This window comes from Balaenoptera borealis, assembly GCF_965194805.1.
Source record: "Balaenoptera borealis genome assembly, chromosome: 5".
NCBI classification, from domain to species: domain Eukaryota; kingdom Metazoa; phylum Chordata; class Mammalia; order Artiodactyla; family Balaenopteridae; genus Balaenoptera; species Balaenoptera borealis.
The window spans coordinates 94,039,801-94,057,117 of record NC_138862.1 but is presented as its reverse complement, the minus strand read 5'-3'; the positions used below and the strand labels follow the sequence as shown (position 1 = coordinate 94,057,117).

At 36.6% G+C, this 17,317-nt stretch overlaps 1 protein-coding gene across 9 annotated transcripts in view; it reads left to right on the top strand.

The window, feature by feature from the left end:
- Positions 1-17,317, top strand: part of ECT2 (epithelial cell transforming 2) — a 67,675-nt gene that overhangs the window by 34,018 nt on the left and 16,340 nt on the right. For all 9 annotated transcript variants that reach the window (XM_082393937.1, XM_082393936.1, XM_082393935.1 and 6 more), the window contains 4 exons: positions 1,893-1,971; positions 2,365-2,484; positions 11,016-11,154; positions 12,460-12,614. In XM_082393937.1, the coding sequence (XP_082250063.1) occupies positions 1,893-1,971; positions 2,365-2,484; positions 11,016-11,154; positions 12,460-12,614 (493 nt within the window). The remainder of the gene's footprint in view (positions 1-1,892; positions 1,972-2,364; positions 2,485-11,015; positions 11,155-12,459; positions 12,615-17,317) is intronic.

The following is a 17,317-nucleotide window of genomic DNA, read 5'->3' as shown; positions in this document are numbered from 1 at the left end:
ATTGTTTTGCTTCATGAAGGGCGAGGGCATTTCACCTCTTTGAGCTTTACATATAAGCATATTCAATAGATTTAAATGATTTCTGAGATTCCATGAGGTGCTTCTATGTGAAATAGCGTTTCTTAAAAATACTTGCAAAGGAGCTCCTAGAGAGAAACGTTACTAGCTCTAGTGAAAGGATCCAGCAGTAGTATAATGCTCAAATTAATGAATACCAGCTTCTGTTGCTGCTGAAAGCATTATACATATTTTGGCTTTTACTTATGTTTATATATTATATGTTAATCAGCCAGCCTTCATGCTTTTGCTTTGTTATTTTGGGATCAGGATGATAGTGTTTTTCAACACTTTGTGGTTTAACATACTCACACATTATTTTCCTTGATCCTTTCTATGAACTACGAATTAAGCAGTGAGTGTTAACATATTTTCATAAAAGAAAAAAGCTTTTAGTTTTGTTGATTTTTTTCTATTATTTTTATATTCTCTATTTCATTCATTTTCACTCTGATCTTTATGATTTCCTTTTTTCCTGCTTGCTTTAGATTTAGCTTGCTCTTCCCCCCCGCCCCCCAGTGTCTTACAGTAGAAGGTTAGGATACTGATTGGAGATCATTTTTTTAATTGTACACTTCTTTTTTTTCCACTTCTTTAAATTTATTTATTTATTTATTTTTGGCTGCACTGGGTCTTCGTTGCTGTGCGTGGGCTTTCTCTAGTTGTGGCGAGCGGGGGCTACTCTTCATTGCGGTGCGCGGGCTTCTCATTGTGGTAGCTTCTCCTGTTGTGGAGCACAGGCTCTAGACGTGCAGGCTTCAGTAGTCTTGGCACGTGGGCTCTAGAGCACAGGCTCAGAAGTTGTGGCGCACAGGCTTAGTTGCTCTGCAGCATGTGGGATCTTCCTGGACCAGGGCTCCAACCCGTGTCCCCTGCATTGGCAGGCAGATTCTCAACCACTGTGCCACCAGGGAAGCCCCTAATTGTACACTTTTATAGCTATAAATTTCCCTTTAACCATTGCTTTAGTCATATTCCATAAATTTTGTGTTTTTGTTTATCTGAAAGTATTTTCTAATTTCCCTTGTGATTACTTCTTGATCCATTGGTTGTGTAGGAGTGTTTTGGCTAATTCCCACATATTTGTGAATTTTCAAAGTTTCCTTTTGTTATCAATTTCTGATTTCACTTCATTGTTTATGGAAAATATACTTTGTATTATTTCAGTCCTTTCAAACTTTTTGAGGCCTATTTTATGGCTTATCCTGGGGAATGTTCCATGTACACTTGAGAATATATTGTGCTCTTTTTCATCATTTTACTTTCAGTCTATTTATGTCTTTGTGTGTAAAGTATATCTTTCGTAGACAAGATATAATTGGCCTTGCACTGTTTCCTGTCTCACAGGAATTGACTTCCAGTGACTTGAGAACCCTGTTTCTTTATACTTTGATGGTTTTTTTTTTTTAGTTGTTTCAGGCAGAGTATATTTTTTTCCTCCTTATTCCATCTTGTCCAGTAGTCTTAATTTTTATTTCAGTGAGATGATTAGCATATGACTTAGGAATGATTTGCATAAAACCTTACCTGAACTTACAGTTAGATTATGTTAACCTGAAGTTTATACCAGTGTAACGTATTTTAGGAAGTATATAGTGAGTATAGTTTAAAAAAAAGACAGAATATAGTAAGGACTAAAGCAAAATATACTTTTCTGAAGGGTTGTATGAAATGTTTTTTAATGTAGTGGGATACTTTTAGGGAATATTTTAACAGATACAAGTATCAAAATTAAGATAGACTCACATGGAAGGATTTTTGTTTGTGACACGAGATGTATGTATGTACAGTTTTTATAGTCTGTTGTTCTAAAAGTAACCTTATTAATTTTTCAGCCATATTAATGAGGATAAGAGAAAGACAGAAGCTCAAAAGCAAATTTTCGATGTTGTTTATGAAGTAGATGGATGTCCAGTAGGTATTCATTTTTGATGATTGTCAACTTATTTTCTTTTTCTTGTTAACAGTTGACCCTTGAACAACTGGGAGTTAAGGGCACTTGCCCCACCAGTGCAGTAGAAAATCTGCATATAACTTTATAGTTGGCTCTTTGTTTCTGTGGTTCTGTATTCATGGATTCAACCAACTGTGGATCGTGTAGTACTGTAGTACTTATTTACTGAAAAAAAAAACTGTGTATAAGTGGACCAGCACAGTTCAAACCTGTGTTGTTAAAGGCTCAACTGTATTTCAATTCTGCAGTTATAATATAAACAGAATCTCAACACAACTTTCTTTTAAATTTTAACTTTTAAAAATTATTTGCTATAAAGTAATCTCTTTTATTAATATTTTCAATCTATCCAGGCTAATCTTTTATCTTCTCACCGAAGCTTAGTTCAGCGAGTTGAAACAGTTTCTCTAGGTGAGCACCCCTGTGACAGAGGAGAACAAGTAACCCTCTTCCTCTTCAATGACTGCCTAGAGGTAAAGTTGTCCTTAATACAGTATAATAACATTGCTGTTTTGTGTGACTTCACTGAATGTTTAAAACCAAACCTTGATTTAATTACAATAACTTTAATTAAGTGATTAAAGTAAATAAGCTTAAAGTAAAGTGAACTTAATCACATTTTTTTGATGAGACTGGTTGTTGATTTAATACTATTAATTGAATGCTTTTAGGAGAAGGCCTAATATTAAGAAATGTGATGATTTTTCATGACTTCAAATCCAAGTCACAATGAAAATTTAGTTTATTTCCATGCAAATAAATGCTTCGGTGAAGAATTTTAGGAACTTCTTGTATCTCTGTATATTTCTTCAAGATTTACAAAATAATTATGAGTTCTTTTTGAAATTTAAGTAGATTTTTCCAGCAAAGAAATCAGTATTTTGTTGAAGAAGAAGATAACTTGATTATTTAATATAATGAATTTATAATCCCCTGATTTCTTCCTTAAATCTGCAGGTTTTAGAGTGAGTTAATTGTCAGTTTATCAGATGCGGTGCAATGATTCTAATTCTAAAATTCTTATCTATCCAAATTAAATTTTTTCCCCATATTACTCCTACAGGCAGATTGAATTATATTTATGTGCTTTTTCAACCCTTTTCTTTCGTTCTTTTATTCGTGTATTTTTAATCAACTAAACAGTCTAATTGGGGGATATAAAGGAATGTATTTTCCTTCATCTCAGAAGATAGAACACATTCTGTCTTCTAACGATAAAGTCATTAACCAGGAGACTCATTTGACATTTGTGTTATTGGGTAACTTTTTGTTGCATTCATTGAAGTGATTTGATGAGTTGCCTTTTTCTTTAAAATTTATACTTCTTCCTTTTATTCCTTTCTACTTCACTTCTTATCTAGTGCTACCCTCTTGTATCATGCACATTAGTTTTTTTTTTTTTTAACATCTTTATTGGAGTATAATTGATTTACAATGGTGTGTTAGTTTCTGCTTTATAACAAAATGAATCAGCCGTACATATACATATATCCCGATATCTCCTCCCGCTTGCATTTCCCTCCCACCATCCCTATCCCACCCCACTAGGTGGTCACAAAGCACCAAGCTGATCTCCCTATGCTATGTGGCTTCTTCCCACTAGCTGTCAGTTTTACATTTGGTAGTGTATATATGTCCATGCCACTCTTTCACTTCGTCCCAGTTTACCCTTCACCCTCCCCATGTCCTCAAGTCCATTCTCTACGTCTGCATCTTTATTCCTGTCCTGCCCCTAGGTTCTTCAGAACCTTTTTTTTTTTGTATTCCATATATATGTGTTACCATATGGTATTTGTTTTTCTCTTTCTGACTTAACTTCACTCTGTATGACAGACTCTAGGTCCATCCACCTCACTACAAATAACTCAGTTTTGTTTCTTTTTATGGCTGAGTAATATTCCATTGTATATATGTGCCACATCTTCTTTATCCATTCATCTGTTGATGGACAGACACTTAGGTTGCTTCCATGTCCTGGCTATTATAAACAGAGCTGAAATGAACATGTGGTACACGACTCTTTGTTTTTCTGGGTTTTTTGGGTTATTATTTTTAATTTTTCAATTTTATTTATTTTTTTATATAGCAGGTTCTTATTAGTTATCCATTTTATACATATTAGTGTATATATGTCAATCCCAATCTCCCAGTTCATCACACCACCACTTTCCCCCTTGTTGTCCATAACGTTTGTTCTCTACATTTGTGTCTCTATTTCTGCCCTGCAAATTGGTTCATCTGTACCATTTTTCTAGGCTCCACATATATGCATTAATATACAATATTTCTCTCTTTCTGACTTACTTCACTCTGTATGACAGTCTCTAGATCCATCCACGTCTCTACAAATGACCCAATTTTGTTCCTTTTTATGGCTGAGTAATATTCCATCTTCTTCATCCATTCATCTGTCAATGGGCATTTGTGTGTAATGAAGAATCCTTGCATTCCTGGGATAAACCCCACTTGATCATGGTGTATGATCCTTTTAATGTGCTGTTGGATTCTGTTTGCTAGTATTTTGTTAAGAAATTTTGCATCTGTGTTCATCAGTGATATTGGCCTGTAGTTTTCTTTCTTTGTGACATCTTTGTCTAGTTTTGGTATCATGGTGATGGTGGCCTCGTAAAATGAATTTGGGTGTGTTCCTCCCTCTGCTGTATTTTGGAAGAGTTTGAGAGGGATAGGTGTTAGCTCTTCTCTAAATGTTTGATAGAATTCACCTGTGAAGCCATCTGATCCTGGGCTTTTGTTTGTTGGAATATTTTTAATCATAGTTTCAATTTCAGTGCTTATGATTGGTCTGTTCATATTTTCTGTTTCTTCCTGGTTCAGTCTCAGAAGGTTGTGCGTTTCTAAGAATTTGTCCATTTCTTCCAGGTTGTCCATTTTCTTGGAATATAGTTGCTTGCAGTAATCGCTCATAATCCTTTGTATTTTCTGCATTGTCAGTTGTTACTTTTCCTATTTCATTTCTAATTCTATTGATTTGAGTCTTCTCCCTTTTATTAAAAATTTATTTATTTATTTATTTTTGGCTGCGTTGGGTCTTCGTTTCTGTGCGAGGGCTTGCTCCAGTTGTGGCGAGCGGGGGCCACTCTTCATCGCGGTGCGTGGACCTCTCACTGTCGCGGCCTCTCCCGTTGTGGAGCACAGGCTCCAGACACGCAGGCTCAGTAGTTGTGGCTCACGGGCCTAGCCGCTCCGTGGCATGTGGGATATTCCCAGACCGGGGCACGAACCTGTGTCCGCTGCATTGGCAGGCAGACTCTCAACCACTGTGCCACCAGGGAAGCCCTCCCTTTTTTTTCTTGATGAGTCTGGCTAATGGTTTATCAATTTGGTTTATTTTCTCAAAGAACCAGCTTTTAGTTTTATTGATCTTTGCTATTGTTTCCTTCATTTCTTTTTCATTTATTTCTGATCTGATCTTTATGATTTCTTTCCTTCTGCTAACTTAGGGGTTTTTTGGTTCTTCTTTCTCTAATTGCTTTAGGTGTAAGGTTAGGTTCTTTATTTGAGATGTTTCTTGTTTCTTGAGGTAGGATTGTATTGCTATAAAGTTCCCTCTTAGAACTGCTTTTGCTGCATCCCATGGGTTTTGGGTCATCTTGTTTTCACTGTCATTTGTTTCTAGGTATTTTTTGATTTCCTCTTTGATTTCTTCAGTGATCTCTTGGTTCTTTACTAGTGTACTGTTCAGCCTCCATGTGTTTGTATTTTTTACAGATTTTTTTCTGTAATTGATATCTAGTCTGATAGTGTTGTGGTTGGAAAAGATACTTGATACGATTTCAATTTTCTTAAATTTACCAAGGCTTTATTTGTGACCCAAGATATGATCTATCCTGGGAAATGTTCTATAAGCACTTGAGAAGAAAGTGTATTCTGTTGTTTTGGATGGAATGTCCTATAAATATCAATTAAGTCCACCTTGTTTAATGTGTCATTTAAAGCATGTGTTTCCTTATTTATTTTCATTTTGGATGATCTGTCCATTGGTGAAAGTGGGGTGTTAAAGTCCCCTACTATGAATGTGTTACTGTCGATTTCTCCTTTTATGACTGTTAGCATTTGCCTTATGCATTGGGGTGCTCCTATGTTGGGTGCATAAATATTTACAATTGTTATATCTTCTTGGATTGATCGCTTGATCATTATGTAGTGTACTTCTTTGTCTCTTGTAATAGTCTTTGTTTTAAAGTCTATTTTGTCTGATACGAGAATTGCTACTCCAGCTTTCTTTTGCATGGAATATCTTTTTCCTTCCCCTCACTTTCAGTCTGTATGTGTCCCTAGGTCTGAAGTGAGTCTCTTGTAGACAGCATATATACAGGTCTTGTTTTTGTATCCATTCAGCCAGTCTGTGTCTTTTGGTTGGAACATTTAATCCATTTACATTTAAGGTAGTTATCGATATGTATGTTCCTATTACCATTCATCATTGTTTGTTTGCTCTTTAGTTCTTCTATTTCCATGTTAAACACTTCTTGTATTTCCTCCATTCTATTTCCAAGATTTTGGATCATCTTTACTATCATTACTCTGAATTCTTTTTCGGGTACACTGCCTATTTCCTCTTCATTTGTTTGGTCTGGTGGGTTTTTACCTTGCTCCTTCATCTGCTGTGTGTTTCTCTGTCTTCTCATTTTTCTTAACTTACTGTGTTTGGGGTTTCCTTTTCACAGGCTGCAGGGTCGTAGTTCGCATTGTTTTTGGTGTCTGCCCCCAGTAGCTAAAGTTGGTTCAGTGGGTTTTGTAGGCTTCCTGGTGGAGGGGACTGGTGCCTGTGTTCTGGTGGATGAGGCTGGATCTTGTCTTTCTGGTGGACATGATGACCACATCCAGTGGTGTGTTTTGTGGTGTCTGTGACCTTATGATTTTAGGCAGCCTCTCTGCTCATGGGTAGCGTTGTGTTCCTGTCTTGCTAGTTGTTTGGCATAGGGTGTCCAGCCCTGTAGCTTGCTGGTCGTTGAGTGGAGCTGGACCTTAGCGTTGAGATGGAGATCTCTGGGAGAGCTTTCACCGTTTGATATCACGTGGAGCCGAGAGGTCTCTGGTGGACCAGTGTCCTGAACTCGGCTCTCCCACGTCAGAGGCACAGGCCTGACACCTGGCTGGAGCACCAAGACCCTGTTAGCCATATGGCTCAGAAGAAAAGGGAGGAAAAAAAGACGTAAAGAAAGAAAGAAAAATAAATAAAATAAAGTTATTAATATAAAAAATAAAAATGTTATTAAAAATAAAAAAAGGAAGTAATTAAAAAAAAGAAAAGAAAGAAAGAAGAGAGCGACCAAAGCAAAGAACAAATCCACCAATGATAACAAGCATCAAAAACTATACTAAAAAAAAAAAAAGCAGACAGACAGAGCCTTAGGACAAATGGTAAAAGCAATGCTATACAGACAGAATCACACAAAGAAGTATACACATACACATTCACAAAAAGAGAAAAGGGAAGAAAAATCTATATATTAAAAAAAAAAAGAAAAGAAAGAGAGCAACCAAAGCAATAAACAAATCTACCAATGATAATAAACTCTATAAATACTAAACTAAGATAAACATAAGACCAGACACAAATGAGATGCAGAAAGCAAACCCCAAGCCTACAGTTGCTCCCAAAGTCTACCTCCTCAATTTGGGATGATCCGTTGTCTATTCAGGTATTCCATGTATGCAGCGTACATCAAGTTGACTGTGGAGATTTAGTCTGCTGCTCCTGAAGCTGCTGGGAGAGATTTCCTTTCTCTTGTGTGTTCCCACAGCTCCTGGGGTTCAGCTTTGGATTTGGCCCCGCCTCTGCGTGTAGGTTGCCTGAGCACATCTGTTCCCACCCAGACAGGACGGGGTTAAAGGAGCAGCTGATTCGCGGGCTCTGGCTCACTCAGGCCGGAGAGAGGGAGGGGTACGGATGTGGGGCGAGCCTGCGGCGGCAGAGGCCCATGTGGTGTTGCACCAGCCTGAGGTGCGCCGTGTGTTCTCCCGGGGAAGTTGTCCCTGGATCACGGGAGCCTGGCAGTGGCGGGCTGCACAGGCTCCCGGGAGGGGAGGTGTGGATAGTGACCTGTGCTTGCACACAGGCTTCTTGGTGGCTGCAGCAGTAGCCTTAGCATTTCATGCCCATCTCTGGGGTCTGCGCTGATAGCAGCGGCTTGCGCCTGTCTCTGGAGCTCATTTAGGCGGTGCTCTGAATCCCCTCTCCTCATGCACCCCAAAACAATGATCTCTTGCCTCTTCGGCAGTTCCAGACTTTTTCCCGGACTCCCTCCCGGCTAATTGTGGCGCACTAGCCCCTTTGGGCTGTGTTCACGCAGCCAACCCCAGTCCTCTCCCTGGGATCCGACCTCCGAAGCCCGAGCCTCAGCTCCCAGCCCCCGCCCACCCTGGCGGGTGAGCAGACAAGCCTCTCGGGCTGGTGAGTGCTTGTTGGCACCAATCCTCTATGTGGGAATCTCTCCGCTTTGCCCTCTGCACCCCTGTTGCTGCACTCTCCTCCATGGCGCTGAAGCTTCCCCCCCGCACCCCCCTGTCTCCACCAGTGAACGGGCTTCCTAATGTGTGGAAACTTTTCCTCCTTCACAGCTCCCTCCCACTGGTGCAGGTCCCGTCCCTATTCTTTTGTCTCTGTTTTTTCTTTTTTCTTTTGCCCTACCCAGGTACGTGGGGAGTTTCTTGCCTTTTGGTAAGTCTGAGGTCTTCTGGCAGCATTCAGTAGATGTTCTGTAGGAGTTGTTCCACACGTAGATGTATTTCTGATGTATTTGTGGGGAAGAAGGTGATCTCTGGGTCTTACTCCTCCGCCATCTTGAAGGTCTCCTGCACATTAGTTTTTAAAGTATAAATACAAGGGAATCTTAGAGAACAAGCCAAGTACAGTTACAGGTGCAATAAAATCTCACCAAAAATTTACTTGTGTTAAAGAGTTTTGTCATGAGGTTAGTGAAAAATGGTATTTTCATTTGGTCAGTACTGTCACAAAACACAAAAGTAAAGGCAGTGAAAATACTGTATACAATTGACCTTACCTTGAACTGAGAAAGTTATAAAAAATCATGAGGCAGATAATTCTGAACTACTTGTCTCCCCATAATGAGAGCTTTAGCCTGCTCTGCTTTTGAGAACAGGGGCTAGGTAGAGTCAATTTTTGATCATATTTTATTTGAATCTGCAGTATCATGTTCACTGAGTACCATGTAGCTGCTTAGTAGGTCTGTTTATTTGCTTTCATTTAAGCTTTTGTAAGTTTTTCCTGTTGACTGTTCATAGGTCAGCTGGCTCCATTCATCTAATAGGTGAGGTTATCTGTACTTCCTTTGCTAATCCATTCTGGTCTTTATCCTCTTAATCCTTAGATAGTTGAGGCTTACTTTAAATTTTTTTATTTTACATCCCCTTCAAGTTTTGTGAAGTCTTCTACAACTGGCTCATTGACTTACCTTCCATTTTAATTCCTGCCATTGATCATTCCTTGTAGCCTCCAAGTCTGTTGTCTGATACCCTGGCTTCTCACTTCCTTCATCTTCCTGAATTCAGTGACTTTTTGTTCTACTCTCTCTTAGTCTGCATGTCAGAATCACATTAACTGTAACATTTCTATTGCTAACATTAAATTTGGACTCCAGATTTATAATTTGGACTTTTAGATTTATAAACTCTTATTCTTTAGCTTGTTTGTTTAAAAAAAAACAAAACTTTGAGCAAATTTGGAATGAAGAGAATGGTAAAAGTTAGAAGCATTTAAAATAGATAAGATCTAAACTGACTTCACTTAAACATGACAGGTGATGTATCTGTACTTTGAGTTTTTACCTTGATGGACTAGCATTTGTATCATCAATATTAGCACTTGTCATTGTCTTTCCTTTTTAAAAATGAACCTTAAAATTATTTATTTTGCTTAACTAAATTAAAAGTATATTCAAATAGTACAGTGGAAATAATTATTTAAAGAATCTGCTTTTTTCATATATTAATGAAAATGGGCTTTTAATATTTGATATGTATCATAGATCTGTGTCATATTTCTGCATCAATGTGAATATGATACTGACTGCCTTTTGATCTTTTCTCATTAGCCAACACAAGCTATCAACAGTACATTTTTCAGCCTTACTTTGTCATATTCATGATGATGACCAGTCAATCTCAATTCATTAAGTAGCTTAATCTAAATCATTTTGTGTTAATGTCTTTCAGTTGATGATTATAACCCCCAAAGAAATGTTCTTTTAAAAAGGCAAAATAATATACTAGGATTTCATGGAAATGAAAACAATAAATTTAAAGACCTTATAAAATTCACAGAACTCAAATACGTAGTGAGTCCCAGGGTCCTTTCTGGTTTTGCTCCTGTCTTCTCCAGCATTACTTTACCTATGTCTTCCTCTGCATGAGTTCCCAGTTTAGGTAAAGTTATATCTTAACATAGCACCTTGACTTTATAATTTGTATCAGTTTTTAATGTATTATTTAGTTACTTTAATTTTCCTATTTTTCAGTAGTATGTAGGTATCATGAGGGCCAGAACCATTTCTGTATTATTCACTCCTTTATCCTCAGTGCCTTGCACAGCATCTGAGATAATTGTGTATTCTGCTCTTACACTGAAATCAATTATCTTTTGAACCCAAGGCAGCAATCCCAGAGCAATGATTCCCCTTTCCGAATTCAAGGCCTTTTACTGAAGGTTCCTTCATCCTTTGATGCTGTTACTTCTCACCGTGCTTCTAAGTTCTTTCACACCTCTGGGATCTTTTCCATGTATCCTGTTTTCCTGACTTTTGAGCTCTTCTCATATAAACATGAGCATTTCTGCTACATAGTTACATGTATGAATTTGTCACATAGTAACTATGCTTCTTATCAGATAGTAATTTTGGAATGACTGGTAGTTAAATAAGCTGCATATAGATTTATGGGATTAGTGCCATTTTATTTTTAAGCATTTGGTGTTTGTTTTTATGTTACTGATGGTGACTTTTTTTTTTTTTTCTATAATCAGATAGCAAGAAAACGACACAAGGTTATTGGCACTTTTAGGAGTCCTCATGGCCAGACCCGACCCCCAGCTTCTCTTAAGCATATTCATCTAATGCCTCTTTCTCAGATTAAGAAGGTGCTGGACATACGGGAGACAGAAGGTATGGTCGTTGGATAAACTATTGGCTAGATAAAAATAGTTTATATTCATTGAAAGTTTGATTCCCTTATATATATTTTTTAAACTGGTAAATTATCTTTAAATATTGTTGGTTAGTTCTGGCAAAGTAATTGTTCTTATGCTTCAACTACATCTCTAGGAACTGGGAGATTTTTAATTTTTTTCAAATGAAAATACTATCTCAATCTGAAGGATATCTTCATCTCTTAAGGGACAGAGAGCTTTTAAATGGTTACATGTCAAAATAGTGCCCATTCCCACACCAAAACTTATTTTTATTCCTTCAGAATCCAAAGGCAATTGTAGTCTATTACCTGTGCCCCACAGCTTGTAACCTTCCCTGTTGCCAATGGCTGTATTGTTAGGGATACACTTAGGATATGACCAGGAATAGATGTGCATGAGTAAGTACACCCAAAGTAACTATGGTAGACTCAACATGGGCTCAAATGTGTATTAAGGAAAGCTTTTACTCTATACTTTGGGAGTGTTAGAGAGGATTCTTTGAAGGCCTGAAATTGGGAAAAGTTTATACCTACTGACGCAGTATCATTTTTTAAAATAGTACCTAGTGATGTGTGTGCCTGGCAATATTTTGCTTGTTTAGGCATATATTTTTACAGTGTAAACTGGTTCCATTACTGATCCCATCCTCAAATATGGAAAACTTTTAATTTATGAGAAACAATAAAAAAAAACTTGAATGGCAACTTATATTGCTATCTTTACTCAGTTGTCAAATTCTGGATTTATTAAAGCATTCATAGAGCATTCACTTAAATGATCTCTATATTTTTGGATTATAATTATGGAAGACTTCATTGTTTAAAATAGGTTCTGTTTTAGCATCTTGATCATAAAACATTTTGTAACAATTTTAATATTTGAGTATTTTATTTATTTGAACTTGATTTAAACAGGTTGAATTATTGAATTATTCTTACAGTGTCACTTTAATTTAAAACTTAAATTCTAGAATTCTAAGAAATGATATAATTCAATTTTTAAAAACTCCATCAAAGAAAATATTAAATGTCATGGAAAATACTGCTTACTTAACAATATCATTGTTTGTTCCTCACATGGTACGTACTATTATAATTCTTTCCAGTGTTTCAACTTAGTATGATGCTATTCTTTGTCCATTTAAAAACAGAGGGGACAGAAAAGGTAGAGAAGAGATAATTTTTTGGAATTTCATTGCTCTGAGGGAACTTAACTTGTGTTAAGTCTGTCATTTTCCAAGGAGTAACATTTAATGTTTGTGATTATTCTGGAACCCTAGATTGCCATAATGCTTTTGCCTTGCTTGTGAGGCCACCTACAGAGCAGGCAAATGTGCTGCTCAGTTTCCAGATGACATCAGAGGAACTTCCAAAAGAAAACTGGCTAAAGATGCTATGTCGACATGTAGCCAACACCATTTGTAAAGCAGATGCTGTAAGTTCTTAAACCGCTATTATAATGAAAGTTTAAACTCCATGGTAGTGTACAGACTAAACATGTACGTTTCTAATGACTTGTTAATTATGAATGAAGGAGAGTTTGTGTTGTGTTTATTGAGGAAAACTGATTAAAAGTTGTTTTGGAGGAAATTTTTAAAAATATAGACACATGAAACATTTCTTTGAGTCCCTAGCTTATAGACAGGGCCTCATATATAAGGCCTCATAGCCTTACAGCTCCTGTGGCTCTGCTGTAGTGAAGCTTTTGGGACTTATAATGTATTTTCTTTAGTGCTCTTTGACTTGGCTATCTGTAAGAGAGTATTTTGTTCTATTGTTCTTTTATCTTATTGAGAGCAATAGGTGAGTTGTAGCAAGTTGCTTTTCCTGTCAGGCAAGTTGCCAGTGCAGTTTTCTTAGTCCAATCTCTTAAAATCAAATGCCATTATGAATATATAATCATTTTTATCCTATACAGATTAAAGTGAAGATATATGAGAAAATCAAATTATTGAAGTTAAATGACTCACCAGAAATCAGGTAGCTTGTAGTAGATCTTGGATGAAATCTAGGTCCATTAAAAGATAATTTGATTTCTTCATTATATATATGGGAGAGGCATGTGATAGATATAGATCCCTTCATCTTTGCACAAATGGCATAGATGGAGGAGAATGTATAGACAGATAACCTTTTTCAGTATAGTACTTGGACATTTCCCGTGGGAATAAAACATTTAGTTTATTATAGTTAAATCTGATCTTCAAAGACATTGAGGTATAATTATTATTGCTTATAAAGTAAATACTTTATTAAAAGTATTTACCTAACTGTTTAGAAAAATTAACAGACTTCTAAATTTTATGTTTTTTAATTGAAGTATAGTTGATTTACAGTGTTGTGTTAGTTTCTGGTGTACAGCAAAGTGATTCAGTTACACATATATATACACATATTCTTTTTCATTATGGTTTATTATAGGATACTGAATATAGTTTCCTGTGCTATACAGTAGGACCTTGTTGTTTATCCATTTTATATATAGTGGTTTGTATCTGCTAATCCCAAACTCCTAATTTATCCCTCTCCCAACCCCGTTCCCCTTTGGTAACCATAAGTTCTTACATTTTCTATGTCTGTGAGTCTGTTTCTTTTTCGTAAATAAGTTCATTTGTGTCATATTTTAGATTCCACATATAAGTGATATCATATGGTATTTGTCTTTCTCTTTGTGATTTACTTCATTTAGTATGATAATCTCTAGGTCCGTGCATGTTGCTGCATGGCACACTTTCATTCTTTTTCATGACTGAAGGGTAGTCAGTCCATTTTTTTAAACTTTTCTTTCTTTTTTAAATTAATTAATTATTTATTTTTGGCTGCATTGGGTCTTTGCTGCTGCGCACAGGCTTTTTTGCTAGTTGTGGCGAGTGGGGGCTACTCTTCGTTGCTGTGTGCAGGCTTCTCATTGTGGTGGCTTCTCGTTGCAGAGCACGGGCTCTAGGCGCGTGGGCTTCAGTAGTTGTGGCTCGCCACCAGGGAAGTCCCTATTCCATTTTGTATATATACCACATCTTCTTTATCCATTCATCTGTCAGTGGACGTTTAGGTTGCTTCCATGTCTCAGCAATTGTAAATTGTGCTGCTGTGGACATTGGGGTGCATGTATCTTTTTGAATTATAGTTTTCTCTGGATATATGCCCTGGAGTGGGATTCCTAGGTCATACGACAACTCTATTTTTAGTTTTTTTAAGGAACCTCCATACTGTTTTCATAGTGGCTGCACCAATTTACATTCCAACCAACAGTGTAGGAGGGTTCCCTTTTTCTCCACACCCTCTCTGGGAATTGTTATTTGTAGACGTTTTAATGATGGCCATTCTGACTGGTGTGAGGGGTACCTCATTGTAGGTTTGATTTTCATTTCTCTAATAATTAGTGATGTTGAGCATCTTTCCATGTCCCTCTTGGCCATCTGTATGTCTTCTTTGGAGAAATGTTTACTTAGGTCTTCTGCCCAGTTATTGATTGGGTTGTTTTCTTGTTATAGAGTTGTATGAACTATTTGTATATTTTGGAAGTTAATCCCTTGTCGATTGAATCGTTTGCAAATATTTTCTCCCATTCCGTAGGTTGTCTTTTCTTTATATGGTTTCCTTTCCTGTGCAAAAGCTTATGTTTGATTAGGTCCCATTTGTTTATTTTTGCCTTTATTTCTATTGCCTTGCGAGACTGACGTAAGAAAACATTGGTACAATTTATGTCAGAATGTTTTGCCTATGTTCTCTTCTAGGAGTTTATGCTGTCACATCTTATATTTAAGTCTTTACCATTTTGAGTTTATTTTTATGTATGGCATGAGGGTGTGTTCTCACTTCATTGATTTACATGCAGCTGTCCAGCTTTCCCAGCACCAGTTGCTGAAGAGAGTGTCTTTTCTCCATTGTATATTCTTGCCTCCTTTGTCAAAGATTGACTGACTGTAGGTATGTTGGTTTATTTCTGGGCTCCTTTGTCAAAGATTGACTGACTGTAGGTATGTTGGTTTATTTCTGGGCTCTCTATTCTGTTCCATTGATCCATATGTCTGTTTGGGGGCCAGTACAACACTGTTTTGATTACTGTAGCTTTGTAGTATTCTCTGAAGTCTGAGAGGGTTATGCCTCCAGCCTTGTTATTTTTCCTCAGGATTGCTTTGGTAATTCTGGTCTTTTTAAGGTTCCATATAAATATTAGGACTATTTGTTTTAGTTCTGTAAAAAATGTCATGACTAACTTGATAGGGATTGCATTAAATCTGTAGATTGCTTTGGGTAGTATGGCCGTTTTAACAATATTAATTCTTCCAATCAAGAGCATGATTTCATTTCTTTGAATCATTCTTCAGTTTCCTTTAACAATTTTCTAGCATTCTCAGCATATAAATCTTTCACCTCCTTGGTCAAGTTTATTCCTAAATATTTTGTGTGTGTGTGATATGGTTTTAAAAGGGATTTTTTCTTTTTTTAACTTTCTGATATTTCATTGTTAGTGTAAAGAAATACAACAGATTTCTGTATGTTAATCTTGTATCATTACCTTGCTGAATTTATCAGTTCTAATAATTTTTGTGTGGAGTCTATAGGATTTTCTATATTTAGTGTCATGTCATCTGCATGTAATGACAATTTTACCTCTTTTCCAATTTTGATACCTTTTATTCCTTTTTCTTGTCCATTGCTGTGGCTCGGACTTCCAATCCTATGTTGAATAGAAGTGGTGAGAGTGGGCACCCTTGTCTTGTTCCAGATTTTAGCGGGAAGGCTTTCAGCTTTTCACCATTGAGTATTATTTTGGCTGGGGGTTTGTCAAAACAGCTTTTATTATGTTGTGATATGTTCCCTCTTTACCCGCTTTGGTAAGAGTTTTTATCATGAACGGACATTGAATTTTATCAGATGCTTTTCCTGCATCTATTGAGATGGTCATGTGTTTTTTGTCTTTTCTTTTGTGGACGTGGTGTATCACACTGATTGATATTTGTATGTTGAACCATCTTTGTGACCCTGGGATGAATCCAACTTGATTGTGGTGTATGATCTTGTTCTTATGTGTTGTTGGATTTGGTTTGCTAATACTTTGTTGAGAATTTTTGCATTTATATTCATCAAAGATATTGGCCTTTAATTTTCTTTTGTGGTATTGTTTTTGGTTTTGGTATCAGGGTGATGGTGGCTTTCTAGAATGCCTTTGGGAGTGTTCCCTTTTCAATCTTTTGGTGGAAGAGTTTGGGGAGGGTTTTTATAAGTTCTTCTTTGTATGTTTGGTAGAATTCCCCAGTGAAGCCATCTGGTCCTGACTTCGGTTTGCAGGGAGTTTTTTCATTACATATTGTATTTCACTTCTAGTGAATGGTCTGTTCAAATTTTCTTTCTTCTTCATTCAGTTTTGGTGGGTTGTATGTTTCTAGAAAATTGTACATTTTTTCCAGGTTGTTGAATTTGTTGGCATATAGTTGTTCATAATATTGTCTTACGTTTTTTTAAATTTCTGTGGTACTGGTTGTTATTTCTCCTCTTTCATTTCTTATTTTGTTATTTGGGTCCTCTGTTCTTGATGAGCCTGAAGAGAGGTTTGTTTATTTTGTTTACCATTTCAAAGAACCAGCTCTTTTCTATTGGTTTTTTAATCTATATTTTATTTATTTTCTCTCTGATCTTTATTATTCCTTCCTTATAAGAACTTCTTTTGCTGCATGCCATAGATTTTGTATGGTTGTGTTTTTATGTCATATGTTTCAAGGTATCTTCTGATTTCCTCTTTGATTGCATCATCGACCCATTGGTTTTTGTAGCATGTTTTTTAGTCTCCATGTAATCATTTTTTTCTCATTTCTCTTTTTGTGGTTGATTTCTAGTTTCACGCCTTTGTGGTCAGAAAAGATGCTTGAAATAATTTCTATACTCTTAAATTTGTTCAGGCTTGTTTTTTGTCCTAGTATGTGGTTCGTCCTAGAGATTATTCCATGTGCACTTAAAAATAATGTGTATTCTGGTATTTTTGGATGTAATGTCCTGAAAATATCAATTAAGTCTAACTGTTCTATTGTATCATTTAGGATCTCTGTTGCCTTACTGATTTTTATATCTGGAAGATCTGTCCATTGGTGTGAGTGAGGTGTTAAAGTCTCTTACTATTGTATTCCTGTCAATTTCTCC